At 40.8% G+C, this 19,024-nt stretch overlaps 1 protein-coding gene across 1 annotated transcript in view; it reads left to right on the top strand.

The window, feature by feature from the left end:
- The first annotated feature begins 4,724 nt into the window (after positions 1 to 4,724).
- The window catches only part of RASGRF2 (Ras protein specific guanine nucleotide releasing factor 2), a 224,169-nt gene continuing 209,869 nt past the window's right edge, over positions 4,725 to 19,024 (top strand). The window contains exon 1 of the mRNA XM_061187956.1: positions 4,725 to 5,104. Coding sequence (XP_061043939.1) covers positions 4,817 to 5,104 — 288 coding nt within the window. The 5' untranslated portion in view covers positions 4,725 to 4,816. The remainder of the gene's footprint in view (positions 5,105 to 19,024) is intronic.

Below are 19,024 nucleotides of genomic sequence, written 5' to 3' on the forward strand. Positions count from 1 at the left end.
CTTCCTAGAGTAGCTATGCACACAATAACATGTATTACAAAAGAATGCTGAGCTTTTGAGCCAAAACACTCGCATTTAGATCCCTTCACAGTTTTCTCCCAGAATGATGAGAGGGCATTTGCTTCAAATTTCTGAACTGAAGAGCCTATTACAGGGCTTCTTACGAAGGAATAGTTTCTACACCAAAGGGGAATCCAAGGCTCCAGATCCTAAGAGACAGAAAACTGTTCATGGTTTTCAAATCACTCCCACAGCCTCACCCACTCCTTTTCTACTTCTTATCCCCAAGGTTTCAAAACTTTCAGAGTTCAGGCGAAGCAAAAGCATACAGCCTGTGCCCTATACCATTTGCACCTGCACCTACAGCATGAGGAGAAACTGAATCCAGCAAGATGACACAGAGCCACCAGGAACATCTGCTCAGAGTCTTTAGTGGGACAGAGCAGAATAAAGAGACTCCTTGCTGAAGCAGCCAGATAGCCCCACTGTGTGACCATTTGGACAAGCAGTGACCGTGATAAGGTTGGATTCAATCTTATCATTATCAGCTGTGTGACCGTGACAGGGTTTCACCAGGTGTCTTTCCCTGTAGCACATTCTTCCGTGGCAGTGAATCTTTTCCAAACTCAGCAGTGCTTCTCACTCAGGTGTACGTGGTCCTGGGGCACGTGATGACCTGACCTGTCAGAATGTTCCTGGCACTTACCTATAGGGGCCTACAGCTGGCTCTGCTTAGAGTGAGATGATCTGAGTGTTGAGCTTCCAAGTCCATACTGGTAAGTTGATTGACAGTTTTTCCTAAAACAGTTTTTGATTTGCATCCTGGATTTTGAGTGTAATATATGTAACGTGTGTGAACCATTCCATTTAGTCTTTTTAGCCCTACCACTCCACTGAAACCATGGTTGTCACCATCACCAACAATCCCCTCATTGTCCAAACTCAATGGTTAGCATCTAACTTAACATCAAAGAAGCATTTGATACAGCTGATCACTCTCTCTTTCTCCAAACACTTTCTTTACTTAGCTTCTGGGATACCACACTCTCCAGGCCCTGCCTGCCTGCTGCTTCTTCACTTTCTTGCCTGCTGTCCTCCTAACCTTTGAATAGTATTTGACCACAGAGCTCTCCTGGAATGTCTTCTCATGCCTGAATTAGGGATTTGGAAAAGCTATGGATTAGGTTCTATTCATGTAGAATGAGCTCCCCTCCTCCACCTCCCCAACCTTAATAGCTTTGGACAACTCAGATGAAAATTTCTCTTTCCTTCTTACCTTCCCTCTTTATTCCCTCCCTCTTTTCCTTCCTTCTTTCCTTCCTCCCTTCCTTCCTTCCTCCTTCCCTCTCTCCCTCCCTTCCTTTTTTGTCAAATTATCTGGAAATCGTCTCTCTCTACAAGTAGTAATTAGGGTTTCCAGATATGATAGCTCATCGCTAATTTTTTTTCTCTTAACTTGCCTAGAAAAAGTCAAAGAGGACTCTCATCATTATCAGTGAGAAATGCACTGCTGTTCTCGAAAATCAACTTAAACTGACCCTTTTGGGAAAGAGTCCATGAAATGCAAGAAGGAAAAATAATGAATTCATAGAAGAGCTTGTTTCCACCCACTTGGAACACAGTCCCTTTTGTCAGCCTGTTTGATCAGCTGGGGGGAAAAGCATCCTCATTTACATAACCTCCTGGCCCTTTGTTTTTCAAGATGGCACCATTCCAGGGGTGCAGTTTCCATATGGATGAAGGAAGCTAAAAGCCCACAAATGCCCATCAGGCAGTCACTGGATATAGCTTCTCTAGAATGTCCAGGAATTTTTGGTTGTTTCCGTCTCTTACAGTCTCACAGAATGATCTAATGTTTGCTAATGTGTGTGCCCTCTTTAATAATTCAGTGACCAAATATTAAATTAATTTGGCAAATATTTACGAATCGCATGGATACCTACTGCACATAAGCTCTCCTACTGGGTGGTGCAGCTGTGCCTTGGAGGAACAGTTAGGTGAGAAGTGCCTAAACATTAAATCCTATTCTCAGTAGACTGAGCACATAGGGGCAGTGGCAAAGTCTTTTCCCTATATCCTCTACATCACTTAAATATAGTGTTGAGGACATAAACAGGTGATCAATAAGTAGTTCTCCCAGTGAATTTCCATAATTAAAACCCATAATGGTCACCAGCCAAATTTTGGAAGAAATCAGAGTTCCTTTCTCTTGCTATCAGGGGGCATATGATGGCCACAACACCGTCCAGGGTAGGAAGTGATGACAGACTGAGGCTGAGAAGAATACTTCTTGTGGTTCAAATCAAAGGATATTTGAGTAGACAGAAAGGATAAATAAGCACTGAAATTAGCCTCAACACCAGAGACATTGCTTACTGGGAAAAAAAAAAGTTTCACATCTGAAAAAACACAAGTGGTTAGGAGTTCTAAATACTCATTGCAAAATTGTTTTTGTACTGAATCCACACCCTTAATGGTTTCCACTCAAAAATGGAGCTCATCAACTGTACTGCTGTCAACTCGCTTATGGGGTTTAGAACACGGAGAAGGCAATGAAAAGCCTCCTGAGGCAATTGCCATCTTTTCTGCATCTAGAATCTGGCTCAAAACCTTGTCCACATTTACTTAGTGTCTCTATACTTGTTTATCTCCTCTAAAGAACAATGCAAGCTCCCAGCTGAGTTAAACCCAAATCTGCAAAGCACTGTCCTTTAGCTATTTAAAAATATGTAAAGGAAAATGACCACAGTGCTCATACTGTAATTTCAAATGGCCATTTCCCTGTTTTATAGTTTTTAATAGTGATTTTTTTTGAGGTAAAATGGAAACACTCAGCTGCTCAGTGAGGCAGGGTTAAAATATTCTGCAAAAACACAACTTACAGCAGAACCCCTGGACTACCAGTTAATGAACTCAAAACTAGTGGTACAAGACAGGTGTATTGTGGCAGATTCATGGCCCAGAAAAGGATTTTATTATTATCATTATTATTTTGTCTTTAACAATAAACATGTTGACAAACCATTTTTATGATAAATGACTAAGGGGACTAAAAAATGTATATAGCAGAATCAAACACTGGTACTCCCTGGAGTGTTCACTAGCTTTCTCTCACAGCTGCTGTGCACATCATTTCTTTTCCACTTATATTGTATACTAGGGGTCTTGGTTTTCTCGCTGAACCTGTGAGATTTATTTATCAAATGAATCCCAGTCCCAGCAAGGGTATCTAGTGAACCTATAACAGCGTGGCCTCTGAGGAATCGATTCTGTCAGGGGCCACAAGTCTCGCTGTTTGGGTATTTTTTCCTGGTTGAAAACCCTGTGCTTAAAATTTAGTCTCTTTCATCTTAATCCTGAGAAATCACGGTCATTGACAGGGAACCAACAGCATCCGATACCTTTCTGGGAACAGGAGAGTCACACTCACCTCGAGTTTTAAATACAGCAGTGCAAGTACAGGTGGGAAAGTCAAGGTTGCCCGTTAGCAAAGCCATCCTGTGACTCCACCCACTGCCATGGAAACACAGTCGTGGATGAGTGTGAGTGTGTTGTATGTGTCAGTGGGTTTGTGGAAGTGTATGAATTTGCATGAATGTGTATTTGTATGTTTGTGAGTGCTTGTGTATGAATGTTATTTGTGTGTACTTTGGAGTGAATGTGCGCATTTGTGTGTTCATGTGTGTGTGTTCATGTATGTGTTTGTATATGATCATTTGTCTGTGTGAGTGTATGACCATGAGTGTGCGAATATAAACGTGTTGTGTATGGGTGTGTATTTGTGTGCAGTTTGTATGGGTGTGTGTATGAGTGTAAAAGTGTGCATGTGTCTATATTGTGTGCGTGAGTTTGGTTGAACATGTGGATGAGTGTATGATTTGTGTGTGTAAATGTGTGTGTTTGGGTGAGCGTGTCAGTGTGTGCATGTGTGTGGTTGCCTACGTGTGTATTTGTAAATGGGTTTGTATTTTTGTGTGGAGGAATGCACGTTGTGGGTGTTACTTGTATATATGTGAGCGCATAATTTTCTGTGTGCTTAAGTATTGCGTTGTGTGTATTTGTGAGAATATATTTGTGTGTTTTGGAGTGTGTGGTGTCTGTGACTGTGTATTTGTGTGTTCCTGTGCCTGTGTTTGTGAGTCTATATACTTGTGTGTATGTGTGTGTGTGCGCGTGCGATCGAGCGCGCGTGTGAGCGGGTGTGTGCGGTCGCCGCACGCCTCCACCTCTGCGCGAACCGCCCCTTCGCGGCCGGAGCAGAGGCAGCGGCCTGGCCGGCGGGCGAGGGAGGGACGCGCGCCGCGGTTAAGCGGACTGCGCCGCCGTCACCGCCGCCGCGCCGACTTTGCCCTTTAAATCGGTCTCCAAGCCGATTACAGCTGATCTCCCACGTGACGTTTTACCTTCTGTCTCCCGGAGCGAGTTGCCCGAGGACAGTCCTCCACAGGCTGCGGCGCGGCGCGCCGCCCCAGCCCGCCGCGGGGGCTCGGGCTCCCGCAACTTTGGGCAAAGCAACGGCCGGCCGCCCTCGCGGGGCCACTCTCCACGCGGGCGTCGGGGGCTCCGGGGGCTTCGCTCGGCCGGGAGGGCGGCGGTGGCGGAAGACAACGTGCCCCGGCCACGGCCGGGCGCCCCTCGGACCCGCGCCGCGCCGCGCCGCGCCGCGCCGCGCCGCGCCCGGGAGGCCGACGGCGTGCCCTGTGCGCGGCGCCCGGAAAGGGAGAGTCCTCCGCCGTCGGGAGCCGAGCGGGCGCGCCTTCGGACGAGCCGGCGGGAGATGGCCGCGAGGCAGGGGTGAGCCCCCAGCGCCCTCACCATGCAGAAGAGCGTGCGCTACAACGAGGGGCACGCCCTGTACCTGGCCTTCCTAGCCCGCAAGGAGGGCACCAAGCGCGGCTTCCTGAGCAAGAAGGCAACCGAGGCGAGCCGCTGGCACGAAAAGTGGTTCGCCCTCTACCAGAATGTGCTCTTCTACTTTGAGGGCGAGCAGAGCTGCCGCCCGGCGGGCATGTACCTCCTGGAGGGCTGCAGCTGCGAGCGGGCACTCGCGCCGCCCAGGGCCGGGGCCGGGCCGGGCGGCGCCCGGGACGCTCTGGATAAGCAGGTACCACGCGCCATCCCCTCCCCGTCTCCCTGCCTGCGGCCGCGGCAATGCCCACTTTTTCAAGCCCAGAGGTCGAGGGCCCGATCCGACACTGGGACCACCCTCCGAGATTCGAGATTCCCCTGCGGCGTCTGTGGCAGGACAGCTCCCCTCCTCCTCCTCCCCATCTCCATCCCCGCCCTGTCCTCCATCTCCTTGTGATCCGTTGGAATAGGGGCTCGGCTTTATATTTTCCGAGACCCTGAAAGCTGTCGGGTCGTTGCAGCTTCCTTGCTAACCTTACATTGCTTCTCTACACCTTGTTCGGAAGGACTTAGTGTGGCGACGTGTGTTGACACCTGTTGGATTTAGATTGGCAAGACGGAACTAACTTATTTGGAAAAGTTTGGTTTCTCCGTCACCCGGCTAGTGAGTGTAGGTTTCTTTGCCTGCAGATGTTTGATCAATGGCTGTGCAGGGAACAAGCGGGGCTCCCAGGACGGACGGGCACTTTCTGTTGGTCACTTTCAATCTGTCTTTGTGGTTTATGTCAGTTTACTTTAACATTTGGCCTGCTGTGTCTAATTATGAAGATAAATGTGTATCCGTTTCCCTCAGGATTAATATTTGGTAGCCACATTCCTGCTATGTGTAAATATGCGGGCATTTTTAAAGAACGCTTTTGTATACTTTTAAATGAATGCTTCGAAAATGAATGTGACCTTTTTATTCTGGGTCATAATTTTATTAGTTTTGCTATGTTTTGCACTTAGGGAGGAAAAAACCCTGCAGATTTAGTAACTCCCGCCTCCCCCCCCCCTCCCCCCCCCCCCCCCCCCCCGCCTCCCATTCCTGTAAGTGCGAAATTTGTATTTTTTTCAATCACCATTTCTTATTAAAGTTAAAGCAGACTAATTTTATGCTCCCAAATGTTCTCACTTTGCTTCTAGATCTCCACCTTGAAAAAAAGAGGCTGATGGTCTTTGTTGTTGCATAAAAATTTTTAGCAGCTTAATTTTCCATGTAAGTCAGGCCAAACAGCTTCTACTGCAAATCCCCGAGGGCGGCTGTGAGAGGCGCTAGCGATGGAAAGATGAGTAAGATGCCTACATAACCCCTGGGGGCTCATAAAACAATGTGTAAAATTAAGAGGAGCTAAAACTAGATCAACCAGAAGTTTGATTTTTTTCACTTTGGTTTCACTATAAATCATTCAGACTTAACTGATTAAACTTGGTATAACACTTATACATCCGAAAATTTAAAAATATTCCCTTTGGTTTTTGAGGGCATGTTGAGAGTTCTTTGAAAAACTGATTTCCAATTTTGTAGATATAGATACTGGAAATATAAGTTTAAATTTCAAGTCAGGCATTTTAGAAATTAAACTGAGAGCAGGAGGAGGGGTTTTGAGGAAATAGGTAGAGATTTTTTTCAGGATCTATTTTTTTTTTTCTTTTCCATTGGTGAGTTGTTTTTTTGTTTGTTTGTTTGATTTTTTAAGGCATGTGTTCCAAGGCCCATGGGAGCAAAAACCAGTAGGTTTTTAAAGTGTTATTATGTCTATACTAAAATAGGGTACTTGAAGTTATTCTGAAGATACATCATTGACTCAATTACAAATAATATTTTCTCTTTGTGTTTATAATAATATCAGGAGATAGCCACTTTTGTTATGAGCTGGGAGTGGGGAGTTGTTACCTGTTGCACCTTATCATGGTTGTCTGACCTGTTAACACATGAAAACCAAGATTTTTCTACTTGGAGTATATCCAGACTCTCATCTCCAGGACAATTTTCTTTAAACCATACTTTATAAAGAAATGTAACCTCCAAATAGTTTGACTCTCCTGCCACTTTCTAATGGAAGTCCTAAAAAGGTCCCCTTATTAAGAATTTTTTTCTCTGTTTATCATCATACAAGTTATGAGTATTTCTCAATCACTTATACATCTCTTCGAGGTTAGAAATTAGAACCTTTGGTGTTTGTAGTAAAACTGAGATGTAGAGAAGCAAGCACTCCAAAATGGATTAGGAGTTGGATTGGGAAATCTGTCAGTTTGTCTTGTGTTGGACATGCTTCTGTGGGTGCTTCTGTGGGTTGGCTTAGCAGACTGATATTTTTTGTGTAACACTGTCTGTCTGGGTGTGTTTGAAGAATGAAGAAGAAACTGCAAAGATAAGAAACAAAAAAAAAGTTTACCTTAAATCTACAGTTTATGCAGTTGGTTCTCTTTCAGTTAATTTGTATTGCTAATGTGCTCACTTCATCTCAGGCACCTAGACATGGTGGACCTGTGAAACTGGCAAGGTAGAGGGTGGATGTGAGGCGCTGAGCAGGGATCCTGTCAAGGTCTGCTTCTCCAAGTATGCTTCTGGAACTTTCCACATATATGTCTCCATCAACCCCATAAACATACTTGAAGGTTAGGGCTTGAAACGGGACTTAGGGAGGCAGAATGGGCTTCCTCCACCATTTCTGTGTGACTTCTTAAAGGCAAATCTCTTAACATTTCCTCTGTTTTTTCTATTAATGAAATCTGTTTTCAGATGTGTTAATAAAAATTAAGAGTTTGGCTAGGATGATTTCTGAGTTATCTTCCAATAATGACATCTCCTATTTCTAAGATTATAACAGAGAGTGTGAGCTTTTTGCTGTGCACAGGATGTGAAAGACAATTTCACAAGATTTAAAGATTATCAGTCTCTGTAATAAACACTGCATCTGAGTAGTTAAGGCCAAGCAGGTGATTGAAGTGGATATTCTGATAAATCCAGTCAGCAGATGTGCAAAACTGTAGAAACATGACTGCTTGAGACAAAGACGTTCTTATCATTCTCATTGGAGGGCGACACATTGTAATGACAGTGACAGTTGATGTAATTCTTGCTATAAAATGCCTCTAATCATTCTTGCCAGTTTAAATTCTACTTCTCCTTCAAATAATTTAAAAATTCTAATTAACTGTGGTAAGTTATAAGAAGAAAACATTCATTGGTTTGCTTCTTCTAAATAATAATTCAAAGTAAGTTGGTTGACAAAAGAAAATTAAGGTTTTTTCCTTTTTTTCGTCTTTCCTTCCATCTTTCCTCCCTCCCTCCCTCTCCTCCTTCCCTTCCTCCCTCCCTCCTTCCTTCCTTCCTTCCTTTCTTTCACCATTTTATCTTAAACTGTTTCCAGTTAAGAAGAAAAAAGAAAGGTATTTTTCACTTTCCAAATGTGCATAGGTTGAAGGAATATTTGCATTGCTCCATTTTCTCAATAGTGTCCCAAGATTTCACTTTGGTAGGTCCTTGGGAGATTGCAAGGCTCTCTTATCAACCTTCTATAGCAGCTATTTCTTAGGGATAGTTATGGTGATATAATCAAAATGTGTTCAGTTATGGAAAATTTTAAGTGATGTTCATTTTCTAGAAAATGTGTGTTGGTAGTACTTCTTTCTAAAAGAGCTCCATTTATGGAAAATGAAAAACTTACCTTTTGTTCCAGGTGAAGGTGTTTAAGGAGGAAGGGAATTTGCATGTAGTAAGTACCTTCTATGTGCCAAGCTCAGTGTTATCTTCCATTATTGAATCTAACTTGAACCTCACTTCAGCTCTTGGAGACTGGTAATGTTCTTTCATTTTTACCTATGATAAGACTGAGGCTTAAAGAGTTTTAGGAGATGACCAAAGTCCAGCTCTAGGTATGAAGATTAAATAATCTTGAAGAGTGCCTTACTAAGGAGACTATTTAAATCCACTGAGCTTCAAGAAATTTCAAATTTGGGTGGAATAGGGGCTGGGGTTGTAGTATGTGAATCACTGTTTTGTTTATTCTTATTTCCCCTTAAAAACCATTTACAGGACAGGTTCGATTCTTGAGAAATACAATTGCAGACCATTACATTTTCCAAGAAAAATGAGATTTATGTTTAAACAGTTTTACATGGCATTCGTTTACTTCAGTAAGGAATCTTTAAAAATATTTGCTCTGAGGGTGAAAATACACATCCCAATTAGCCTCATCTGTTTAAGTGGTTGTATCTGTCTTGCCTGCTAGCAGGAGAGACATAGGAACAAAGCCATCTTTACTCTTATTTTCCTGGGAATGTTAAGTGGTCTATTCAGCCTGATTTCAGTTGTTTCGGTGGTGGGGGGGGGGCGTGGTGAGGGTGGAATATCTCCTTAGTTCTGGAGGTTTAAAGTAGTAGATACTTGTCATATTAGTGCTGAATTAAACATGTTGATTTAATTTTAAAGGGATTAAGCGTTATGTGATTTCTCCTGTCACCTCATTTCTAGCCAGTCATTTTAGCCTTCCAAACTTGTCCACAAGCAGAAGATTTTAATCATTTTATCAAATTAGGCAGAGCTGCATGCAAACCCTGAAATATTTGTAGAGGGTGGGGAGCGTGGATGATGGGTTTTTGTTCCAGTTCATGTGGTTTAATTGAAGTATAATAACAAACTCAGCGTTTCCTTTTCAGTGTTTGCTTATTGAACACAAATAAAGGGCAAATGGAATAAAAGTATTTGTTAAACCTTGTAAAACGTTTTAAAATGTAATTTAGGAAAGAAATGATTTATCACTTGAATTTTTTAATCATTCTTCCAATTTAGATTTAAATGAAGAAAAATAATCTATGGATTAGAAAAATATAGTTCTTTTAATTTTGACTACACTAAACCTTACTATTTATATTATTGTACTTATTGTTAAGAATTCTACATAGAAAAATCTATCTTTGATGTGACAGATGTACATAAAAATGAATTTTTATTGTGACAAGTATTTTTCTGTGGGTTTTAATAAGTGAGCGCTAAATGCACTACTAAATGGTGGAAAATATTTGTAGTGTGATAACAAATTTTTTACTTTCTTTCAGGAATTAAAAAATAGAGATATTTTTCTTTCATTGGATGATAAGTCCTAAAGCATGTATGATAACCAAATGTTTCTGGTTTTAGCAAGCAAATAGTAGTAGTTTGTTAAAGCAGTTGTTGGTATTGCTGTTTGTTTAATGCAGATTATACTTTTTAGTTGACCTTGTCCGTATTTTTCAATAAATATGCATGCTACGTCAGTATAATTTTGATTTTGTAGAATAGAAAAAGCTAGTATTTAAGATTATTTTGTAATGAAATAAGCCATATTGACAAATAATATGGATTCACTCAGGTCTGAAATCCTAATTTTCACAATTTTAAAGTAGCTTTATGTTTTTATGCCTGTTTATTTGTCCTATAAGAAAGGGATATGTGTGTATATCTGTGTGTGTATGTTGTGTGTATGTTTATTGAGTTTATCTTCCATCATTAAATATTAACCATTTGTTATACAGTTATATATGTTGGAGTTTATAGGTTTTTATTTGTATCATTAAGACATGTATTTCAAGACATGAGTTGTAAATCCAATCGGTGTACAATTTGAGGTGCTTTATTTTACAGGACTAATGATTTTAAGTTAATCACGGTATAAATTCCTCTCTGAAATTAGTTTATCTTAATTCAAGACCATGTGTAGTAAAATCTTAGTTAATATTGAAACAAAACTAGAAACGATATTTGTTAGGTATCAATATAGCACTATGGTAAATGTTTGGTTACTGTATAATATTTGGCCATTATTCTAAAAATTAACCATTATTCCAAAATTATTCATTACATTTCAGTTGGTGAAATTTTCAAATATTAGCTGATTGTGAAGTTAGAAATACATTATTTTGGCTCCACCAAAGGGTATATTTTATCATTTTTGCCCAAGGAATTCAAATATGATTGTATGTATATTTGGGGGGGAAAAAACCAAACAGCAGCAAGTTTTCCTTTTTCTTTTACTTGAGAAAACATTGGTATCATAAAGTGGAACAAGGATGCAGAAAGCACATGTTCTCACACTTTTCCTTTTTACTAGCACTGGAAAAACTTATGATTCACGAAAAATGAAGATTCAAATCATTTTTCTTAAAACTCCTCATAGTGAATACAAAATGCTTCAAATATACTTTTAGGGAGAGGGCAGGAAAAAAAACCAAGTTTGAGTTGATCTGTGTTTATTTAAGTAATATTTCTTTTCTTTTTGAACTGTAAAGGAAGAAATGAGAAAGTTGGGGAGGGGTGTATAAGTTACAGCATCAGAGTACAGTAAGTCAATGAAAAATAGAATTCTCATAAGATCTGAGAAGATACAAATAAAACAACCTTAAGAAAAGCTATGCTTAAAAATAAAATTTATTGACCCTTTAGTGCTTCATTTTTTTAAATGTAGGCCATAATTTCTTTTATTAGCTCTTCCCATACTTACCATTGTGACATTGCTGAGACCGATGATGATGGAAACAGCAGGGATCTGAGGGACCCTGGTTACTGGTATTTGCATTCTTCTCAGGTTCCTAAAATGTTTTGTTTTGTCATTTTCTGATTTAATGTAGACAATGCGTGATTCATTTCCCGAACTGTATTTATGAACTCATGCCATTTGTGTGACTAATGTAAACAGGAGGGTTAGTGCTGTCAAATAGAGGGACGACTGGAAAGCTAGGAGGTTTCCTGGGTTAGAAATGTGGGAATGGGGAGGTAGTAGCCTGGCCTAAGGCTCACTGTGGAGCGTCATAACTCTTTACAGAAGGAGTCATAACAAGATAATGTCAGTGATGCATAGGAATAGGAGGCCACTCATATCCAGTATGAATTTGCTTTCTTTTAACTTTAAGAATATCACTTTCCAGGTCAGATGGTAGTATTGTGTATGGTTCCATTCAGGAGTTAAACCGCGGAGGTTTCAGTCTCCACTCAGCTGCTTACCAGATACATGATGAGCAATTTCTCTTTCTAAGCCTGGACCCCTGCCTGTGATGGGGATCACGATAGTACCTACATCATCCAGTTGTTGGGAGACTCATAGGCAACAGTCCATGCCAAGCTCTCAACACAGGGCCCAGCACATACATAGCACATTTGTCAGCTGGTGTTTTTATTACTCCCTTTCTAATATAATTCTTTTTGATTTTCTTCTTGTTGCTTTCATTACTAGGGTCACTTAGGTGTTTTTTTTCCTTCCTTCCTCTTTAAAAAATACTTTTAATTTAACACAGACAAAATAGAACAGTTTAGGGAACACCAATATACTCATCGTCCAGCTTCAACAATCTTCAGCTTTCTGCTCTCTTGTTATCTCTGTTTTTCTCCACACATGCCTTTTTTGTTGTTGTTGTTCGACTATTTTAAAGCAAATCCCAGACATCATTATTTCACTTGTAAATAAGGAAGTTTTTGGTTTTTGGCATAGCTCTTGTTTGGCGCTGAAGATTGTACTAGGTGTAGCTCTGAAAAGAACGATCTGGGAAATAGTTTGTAATGTGTTTCTCTTTTAATGTGTGTTACTGTAATTGTCATCATCTTTTTGTTTCTTTGATATCACTTTAAAGGAGAAAGCTTGAGACAGTAGTTGTGAAGACATAAAGGTAGTAGAATTAGCTTTTAAATAAGTTCCGGCATGTTAAATCCTAAAGAAAAATTTGAAATCAGTTTTTAACCATGATCATGGTGTAAAGGTATTTTCATGATTTGACCACACTCTAGAAGAAATTAAATTATTGGTGGCTCTGTTACTGAGGGATCTTCTTTTCTTTATTGAAGTCCATTTACCAAACTCTTCCAGCAGCTGGAAGAGTCTTGTTTAGAGTTGAGTGAGTGCTTTCTCCTCTGATGCCATTAATGCTTCTCATCATTCAGTATTTTGCATAGTTTTGCAACAATCAGGATGTCATCCGTAAATCAGTGTTTCATCCATCTTTCAGAATCAGTTCTGAGACCCAACAGTAGGCAATGCTATTTTAAGGCAATTACTAAGGTTTCATTAATCAAGTGTGCAGTTTGCTTTCTCTAGTGTTGCTAAGCTTTTCTAGGGTGAGTTGGTCTCTGTCACATGATTATTTGCCTTAGGCTCTTTTGATTGCAAGGGAGAGAGATGAACTCAAGTTGTCTTGAATAATGGGCACCTCTGTGTGTGGTGGGGGACAGTGGGAATATTGTAGGGCAATATAAGGGCAAGTACCGCTCTACCTTTATTGTGACCTAGCTGTGCTTTGGACATTGGTACTGGCTGACATGTTTTTCAGTGTGTTTATGCCTCTTTGGTTCCTTACTGCTTCTGTTTTCTCATAATTTCTGCTTCCCCTCCTTCAGGCTGCTGTGCCCCTCGTGATACTGACTCAACATATTGTGGCCCCTTTCTCTCTGCTTTTACTGCTTCAGTTCTCACTGCAGCATCTCTTGTTCACTCAGTATATTCAAGCTCGTCTTTTCGTGAGAGAGAATCTGATTGACTCAGTTCACATTTTGGGGGCTAGACAAGACCATTGGTCTCTGACCGGTCCATAAATTGGCTGTCAAACAGCAGGGACTGTGGGTGAGGGATTTTCATGGAAAGTTTGGTGGGTGTGAGAGACATTATTATTGACATGTCCAGTGTATTCATCAAGCTAGTAAATATTATTTTCACCAACTAATATTTATGCATTTAAGCCACCTTCTTTTCCTTCAGTAGTAGCTGTACATCCTTACCTTATCAATAAGATCTTTCCAGTAAGACAGTTTCTGTCCTCTGGTCCTGATAGGCCTCCTGTGTTGCTAAGGGTTCATGTTCATAATTTCTCTTTCCTTTCTTAATACTTGAATATTAAAAATTATTTGAATGTTGTTCTTTTAACAATAACTTAAACATATTTTTCAAAGTATAGCATACATATAGAAAAGTGCACAAATCGTAAGTGTGCTGCTTCCTGAATTTTCACAAAGTGAATATATTTTTGTAAGCAGCATCCAGATCAAGCCATTGACATGATCAGCCCTCCAGAAACTAACCTCATGTTTATTCCTCTTCAATGCTCCTACCCATGGGTAGCCACCATCCTTACTTCTAACATCATGGATTGCTTTTGCCTGTTTTTGAACTTTGTCATTGACTCATGCAATAAGTACTCTTCTGTGTCAGACTTCTTTCCCTCAACATCATATCTGTGAGATTCATCGATGTCTTTGGGTGTTGTGATTCATTCCTTTTCAGTTTCTTTGTAGTATTCCACTGGATGAGTATACAACAGTTTCTTTATCCATTCTCTTTCTACTGTTGATGGAACACTTGGATTGTTTCCAGATTGAAGCTATTACAGATAATATGGCTATGGAAATTCTTGTACAGATATTTTGTGCACATACATATATACATTTCTGTTCGGTATATACCCAGGAATGAACTTGTTGGTTCATAGGACTTACTTATATTCAACTTCAGTAAGTACTGCTAAACAGTTTTCCGAGCTAGGTATATCAATTTATGTTCCCGCTAGCAGTGTATAAGAATTCCAATTGCTCTACATTCTTGCTAATACTTGGTATTATCAGTCTTTTTAGTTTTAAGCATTCTAGTGGGTGTGTAGCAGTATCTCATTTTGGTTTTCATTTTCATTTCTCTGATAATTAGGTTGAACACTTTTTCAGGTATTTCTTGACCATTTGATTGTTCTCTGTTTTGAAGTGCTTGTTCAACCTTTTGCCCATTTTTTTAAAAATTGAGTTGTCTTATTGATCTGTAGGAGTTTTAAAATATTAAGTTAAACTCTATGAATTGCCATTTTTGAATGTCAGAAATAATTGAACATCATCTTGTTCATCCTAGTATATATGAAGACATGAGTCCTTTGTCAGTTATATGTATTGGAAATATTTTCTCCTACTCTGGTTTGCCTTTCTACTTTCTTACAGGTGTCATTTGATGAAGAGAAGTTTATAGCTTTAACGTTGTATAAACTATCTGTCTTTTTCTTTGTGGCATTTTTCTGCCCATGAAATGAATGGGGATGGGGACAGCATCCGGAGGTGCTTTGTGTAGAAGGTGCAGGAGCCGGGGCCTTCCCTTGCTGCTCTGTGGTCAAAGCAATCAGGTGCATCACAAAAGATGCAGCAGTAAGTAAAACAGAATGCACTTGCAGCAGCTTTGGACTGCCACACCAGGATGTTTTCCCTTTGGAGGAAGGCTCCAGGGGCAATTCAAAAAGACAAAAAATCATAATGTTCTTTTCTCCCTCATACCTTCTAGGGTCTGAGGTGTTCCCTCCCCAGGTGTTGGGCTGTTGCTCTTCCTCTAGAGATGCATAGATGTATATGCACCAAAGACTTGTACAAGAATTTTCATAGCAGTGTTATTCACAAAACTGGGTGTCCCGTTTCAGAAGCTCTAACTTCACTTTGTTTCCAGTCATCCCCAACTCGCACCTACACCTTTCATCTGGAAGGGTCAGGTGCAAGAGGGACAAGGTACTTTTATAAAACTTAACCAGAGTTAAGCTTGAATCCCTGACACCCCCTTTCAGCTCTGCTGCCACCTGTAGATCGTGTCATCTAGGCTGGCCTGGGGGTGCTGTGAGGGAAAGAAAAATGCATCATGCCCAGCGCTGGTCAAGACAGAATCCTCAGTTTTCAAAATATATCTGTATAATGCCCTATAATTCTTCCCCTTTTGTCCTGATCATTACCCAGGAAGTGGCCAAGAAGGGATGACCCCTTTCTTGGAATACCTGCACTCACTGATCAAACTGCCTTACTAAAGTATATGGGCCAGGAGGGAATGAGGGAGAAAGGGTTGGACAGTCAGTCCATTGTTGAGTATACAGATTAGTTTCAAGGGCCACAATGGTGTGACTGGAAACAGCTAACCAGTAACCTAAAAAAGTATCAACAGTGGTGAGGTAGCATTGCTAGTCCTGAGAGGGCTTTGAATGTCTGGTGTAGCCAATCTACCAGGAGTGGGAAGGGGTTGCACCCCTTGTGACATGGCCTCTCCCATTGTGAGACAAATGGGTCAACTTTTGGCAGGCGTCACAAGTCTGCCCTGCAGTGGTAGCCTTCTCCAGAGCCTGTGCTCTGGAGCCCCCGAGCCACAACTGCTGAAGTCTGCGTGCCTAGAGCCCCTGCTCGGCAACAAGATAAGCCACCGCAGTGAGAAGCCCGCGCACAGGAAGGAAGACCCAACGCAGCCAAAAATAAATAAATAAATAAAAACATTAGAAACAGAGTCAGGCTCCAGTGCAGCTTGATTCCAGTTGATTCCACAGCCCTTGATTCCACAGGCCTTCCTGTGGACATCTACATGACTGATCCGTACAGCTCAGTCAGCAGACATGGATCGTTCCCAGGTTCGTGTTTCCAAAGAAGGGTCTCTTTAATCTTACAGTCTATAGCTTTCCAAGTGGCAGACCAAACAGCTCTGCCACTGGCACCAGCTCAAAAGTCTGAGCCCTACCCTCTGACTGGAGCAACTACATCTGCTTTTTCTTCTGCATAGCTGACACTGAGGCTGACTAGCCACAGCACCCCAATGGATACCATTGGATTTCAGCTTAGCCAAACCATCAGTGAACCGGGCCCAGATATTTCCGGAATTTCTGTGAATCAAGGACCCTACTGAGTCAGTGGCTTTGCCTCAGGTAGCAGAGCAGATAAAGTTCCCCACAGAGAGATACTTGCTACTTTTTAAAATGTAAAGCTGAGGTGCTTCTGGGGCCAGACCAGCTACATTCTTGAATATACCTTTTCCATTGAACAAACAAGGTTTTACCCGTTCCCACCTTGTTAGTTCTTGAGTCTGAGCGGATTCATCCAAAAATGGGAATTTCAGGCTGGAGAGTTACAAGACCTCTATGGGTCAGTTTTGACAAGGACTCAGCTGTAAGCTAATGGTCACCTGCATGCCTTGTAATTTTGTTTGGATGGTGGACATTGTGTGTGAAAAATCAAAGAGGTAATTTGAGGCTCTGCGTGATGTGTTTTCCTTCAGAGAGGATTTACTTTTGCTTTCTTGCAGGCATTAATGTGGGGTAATTTACACTAATCCATTCTGAGAATGAGCTGATGGAAGTTAGGTTTCAGGTTTGTGAGAACACTATTCCAGTTTGTCGTAATTTCTGAAGTATAGCCTTTCCAAGGTCGTACCAGGAATTCTGGGTGTTTACATAAACCCTTCCTCCTTGGTCTCTTCCAAGCCCCATGGGACTGCCAAAAACTCAGTGCTGATTTCCAGCCTCTTAATTGCAGCTTTCTGCCTGGTCTCTTAGCCTCTTGGCTCTGTACTACTTAGAAATTGGCAAATTCCTTGAGTGGAACAACTTCAAAGACTGTCAGACCCACTAGTTGACTTCCCTTCTCTAAGGTGTCTTTACTCCTTAGACACCTTAGACCTTAACAAGGTCCTGGCTGCAGTGTTAGCTCACTGATGCTTTCAAATGGATTATTTTGTGTGTGTATGTGTGTGTGTGTATGTGTGTGTGTTTGTGTGTGTGTGTGTGTGTTGTGTGCAGCTTTTCTAATTGTTCTTAGTGTGTGTGTGTTGGAGTGGTAGGTGAGGGTCTGTAACAAGCTACCTGGTCATTACCACTTAGAAATGAGTTTTAATAGTGAGTCTAAAAATGAGTGAAACTCCTTTCAAAGCAGTGGAAAAGTTATCTTGTTTCTTTTTTCTGGAAATTTATCTGTTAATTACTTCTAATTCAGTAATGATAAAATACTAAGAAGTCAAATCACAACTAACCCTTATTTTATCAATTTAATTCAGAACATCTTTGAATATGGTGTTTTTGAAGAAAATAAAACAAAAAATTCATTTTGTAGTCATAAGATTTTTTTACAGAGATAAAAAAAGTGGGATAAAGTGGGATAAAGATAAAAATCTTTATCTTTATCCCGCTACGGAGTGATGAGGTGTATATTTTGAGGGTACCGTGGTGTAAGTCCCATTTTATTCCTAACATAGTAGATTTAGTTTAAACTTTTAGATTGTCTTCTCATATCTGATGTCTGTCTACCATCTATCTAACTGTATGTGTATGTATACTTGTCTATCTATTTATATCCATCTATCTATCTATCTTAGTTGATGAGTGTTTAATTTAAAGCAGTCATCTTTCTCCAGGCATAAGTTAGCCCTTTTTTCTTGGAAAGTAAAACAAAGTAAAATTAGACTATTTCATTTAGGATACTAATTTGTTAGTATTTTATGAATATTGTTTTGTATTATACAGTTGTAAGAGTTACCATTAAATGCTGATTTGGGGTTAAAGAGCCAAGCACTTTACATATATTATCTCATTTAATCTTCACAACCATCCCGAGATAACGGTATCCTCTTTATTTTACAGATAAGAATACTGAGGCTTTAGTGGTTTAGTAATTCTCCCAGGGAAAAATTTAACTGAGTGGCAAACTTGGTTAATAGAGCCTAGTTTAGTGACTTAGCATTTGTTGATCTTGGTCCTCAATGAGGAGCTAGGAATATATAACCAGGAGGGAAAAGTTTTTGTCTTCGGTCTCATTCTTCTCTGCCTTGGTACATTTGCAGTTTAGGTGGAAAACTTCTAAGTCTGATCTGGCCACGTTCATAAAGCCCATAAAGTAAGTTATAGTTTCCACCCAAGGAAACTATATGTTATATATGTTATATGTCAACAAGCAAAGCTATGGGCCCATATTTATCCAAGGGAAGCATTTGAACCAGTTTATGCAACCTCTGTAATCTCTATATGCTTGGCCCTGTGCTGATGTGGTGGAGAGTGGGGTGTTGGGGAGCAGGTCAGTCTGTTTCCAAAGCATCCCTGTCTTTCTCCCTTGCTGCTGATTTCTAGCACAGGCTTCCTTCTTGGTGTCTTCTTAGCACCTTGAGGGGCTCAGTGTTGAAGATGTAGAAGACATAGCCCTCCCTGCCATTTCTGACCTTGCCTATGCTATGTCTCTTTACTCTGATAAGATCGCTTATGTTTTGAAGTGAGTCCACATCCTCAGTGCTTTGATTTATGCTACTGCTTTTTGGCCACTAGGTCTAACTGGATTGTAGTCTCTCCTGACCCAGAGCAGCAAATACTGTCGTCTGAAACATTAGGCAACTGAGAATGGTACTTGCAACTT

Source organism: Eubalaena glacialis, chromosome 4, assembly GCF_028564815.1.
Source record: "Eubalaena glacialis isolate mEubGla1 chromosome 4, mEubGla1.1.hap2.+ XY, whole genome shotgun sequence".
Classification (NCBI taxonomy): Eukaryota; Metazoa; Chordata; class Mammalia; order Artiodactyla; family Balaenidae; genus Eubalaena; species Eubalaena glacialis.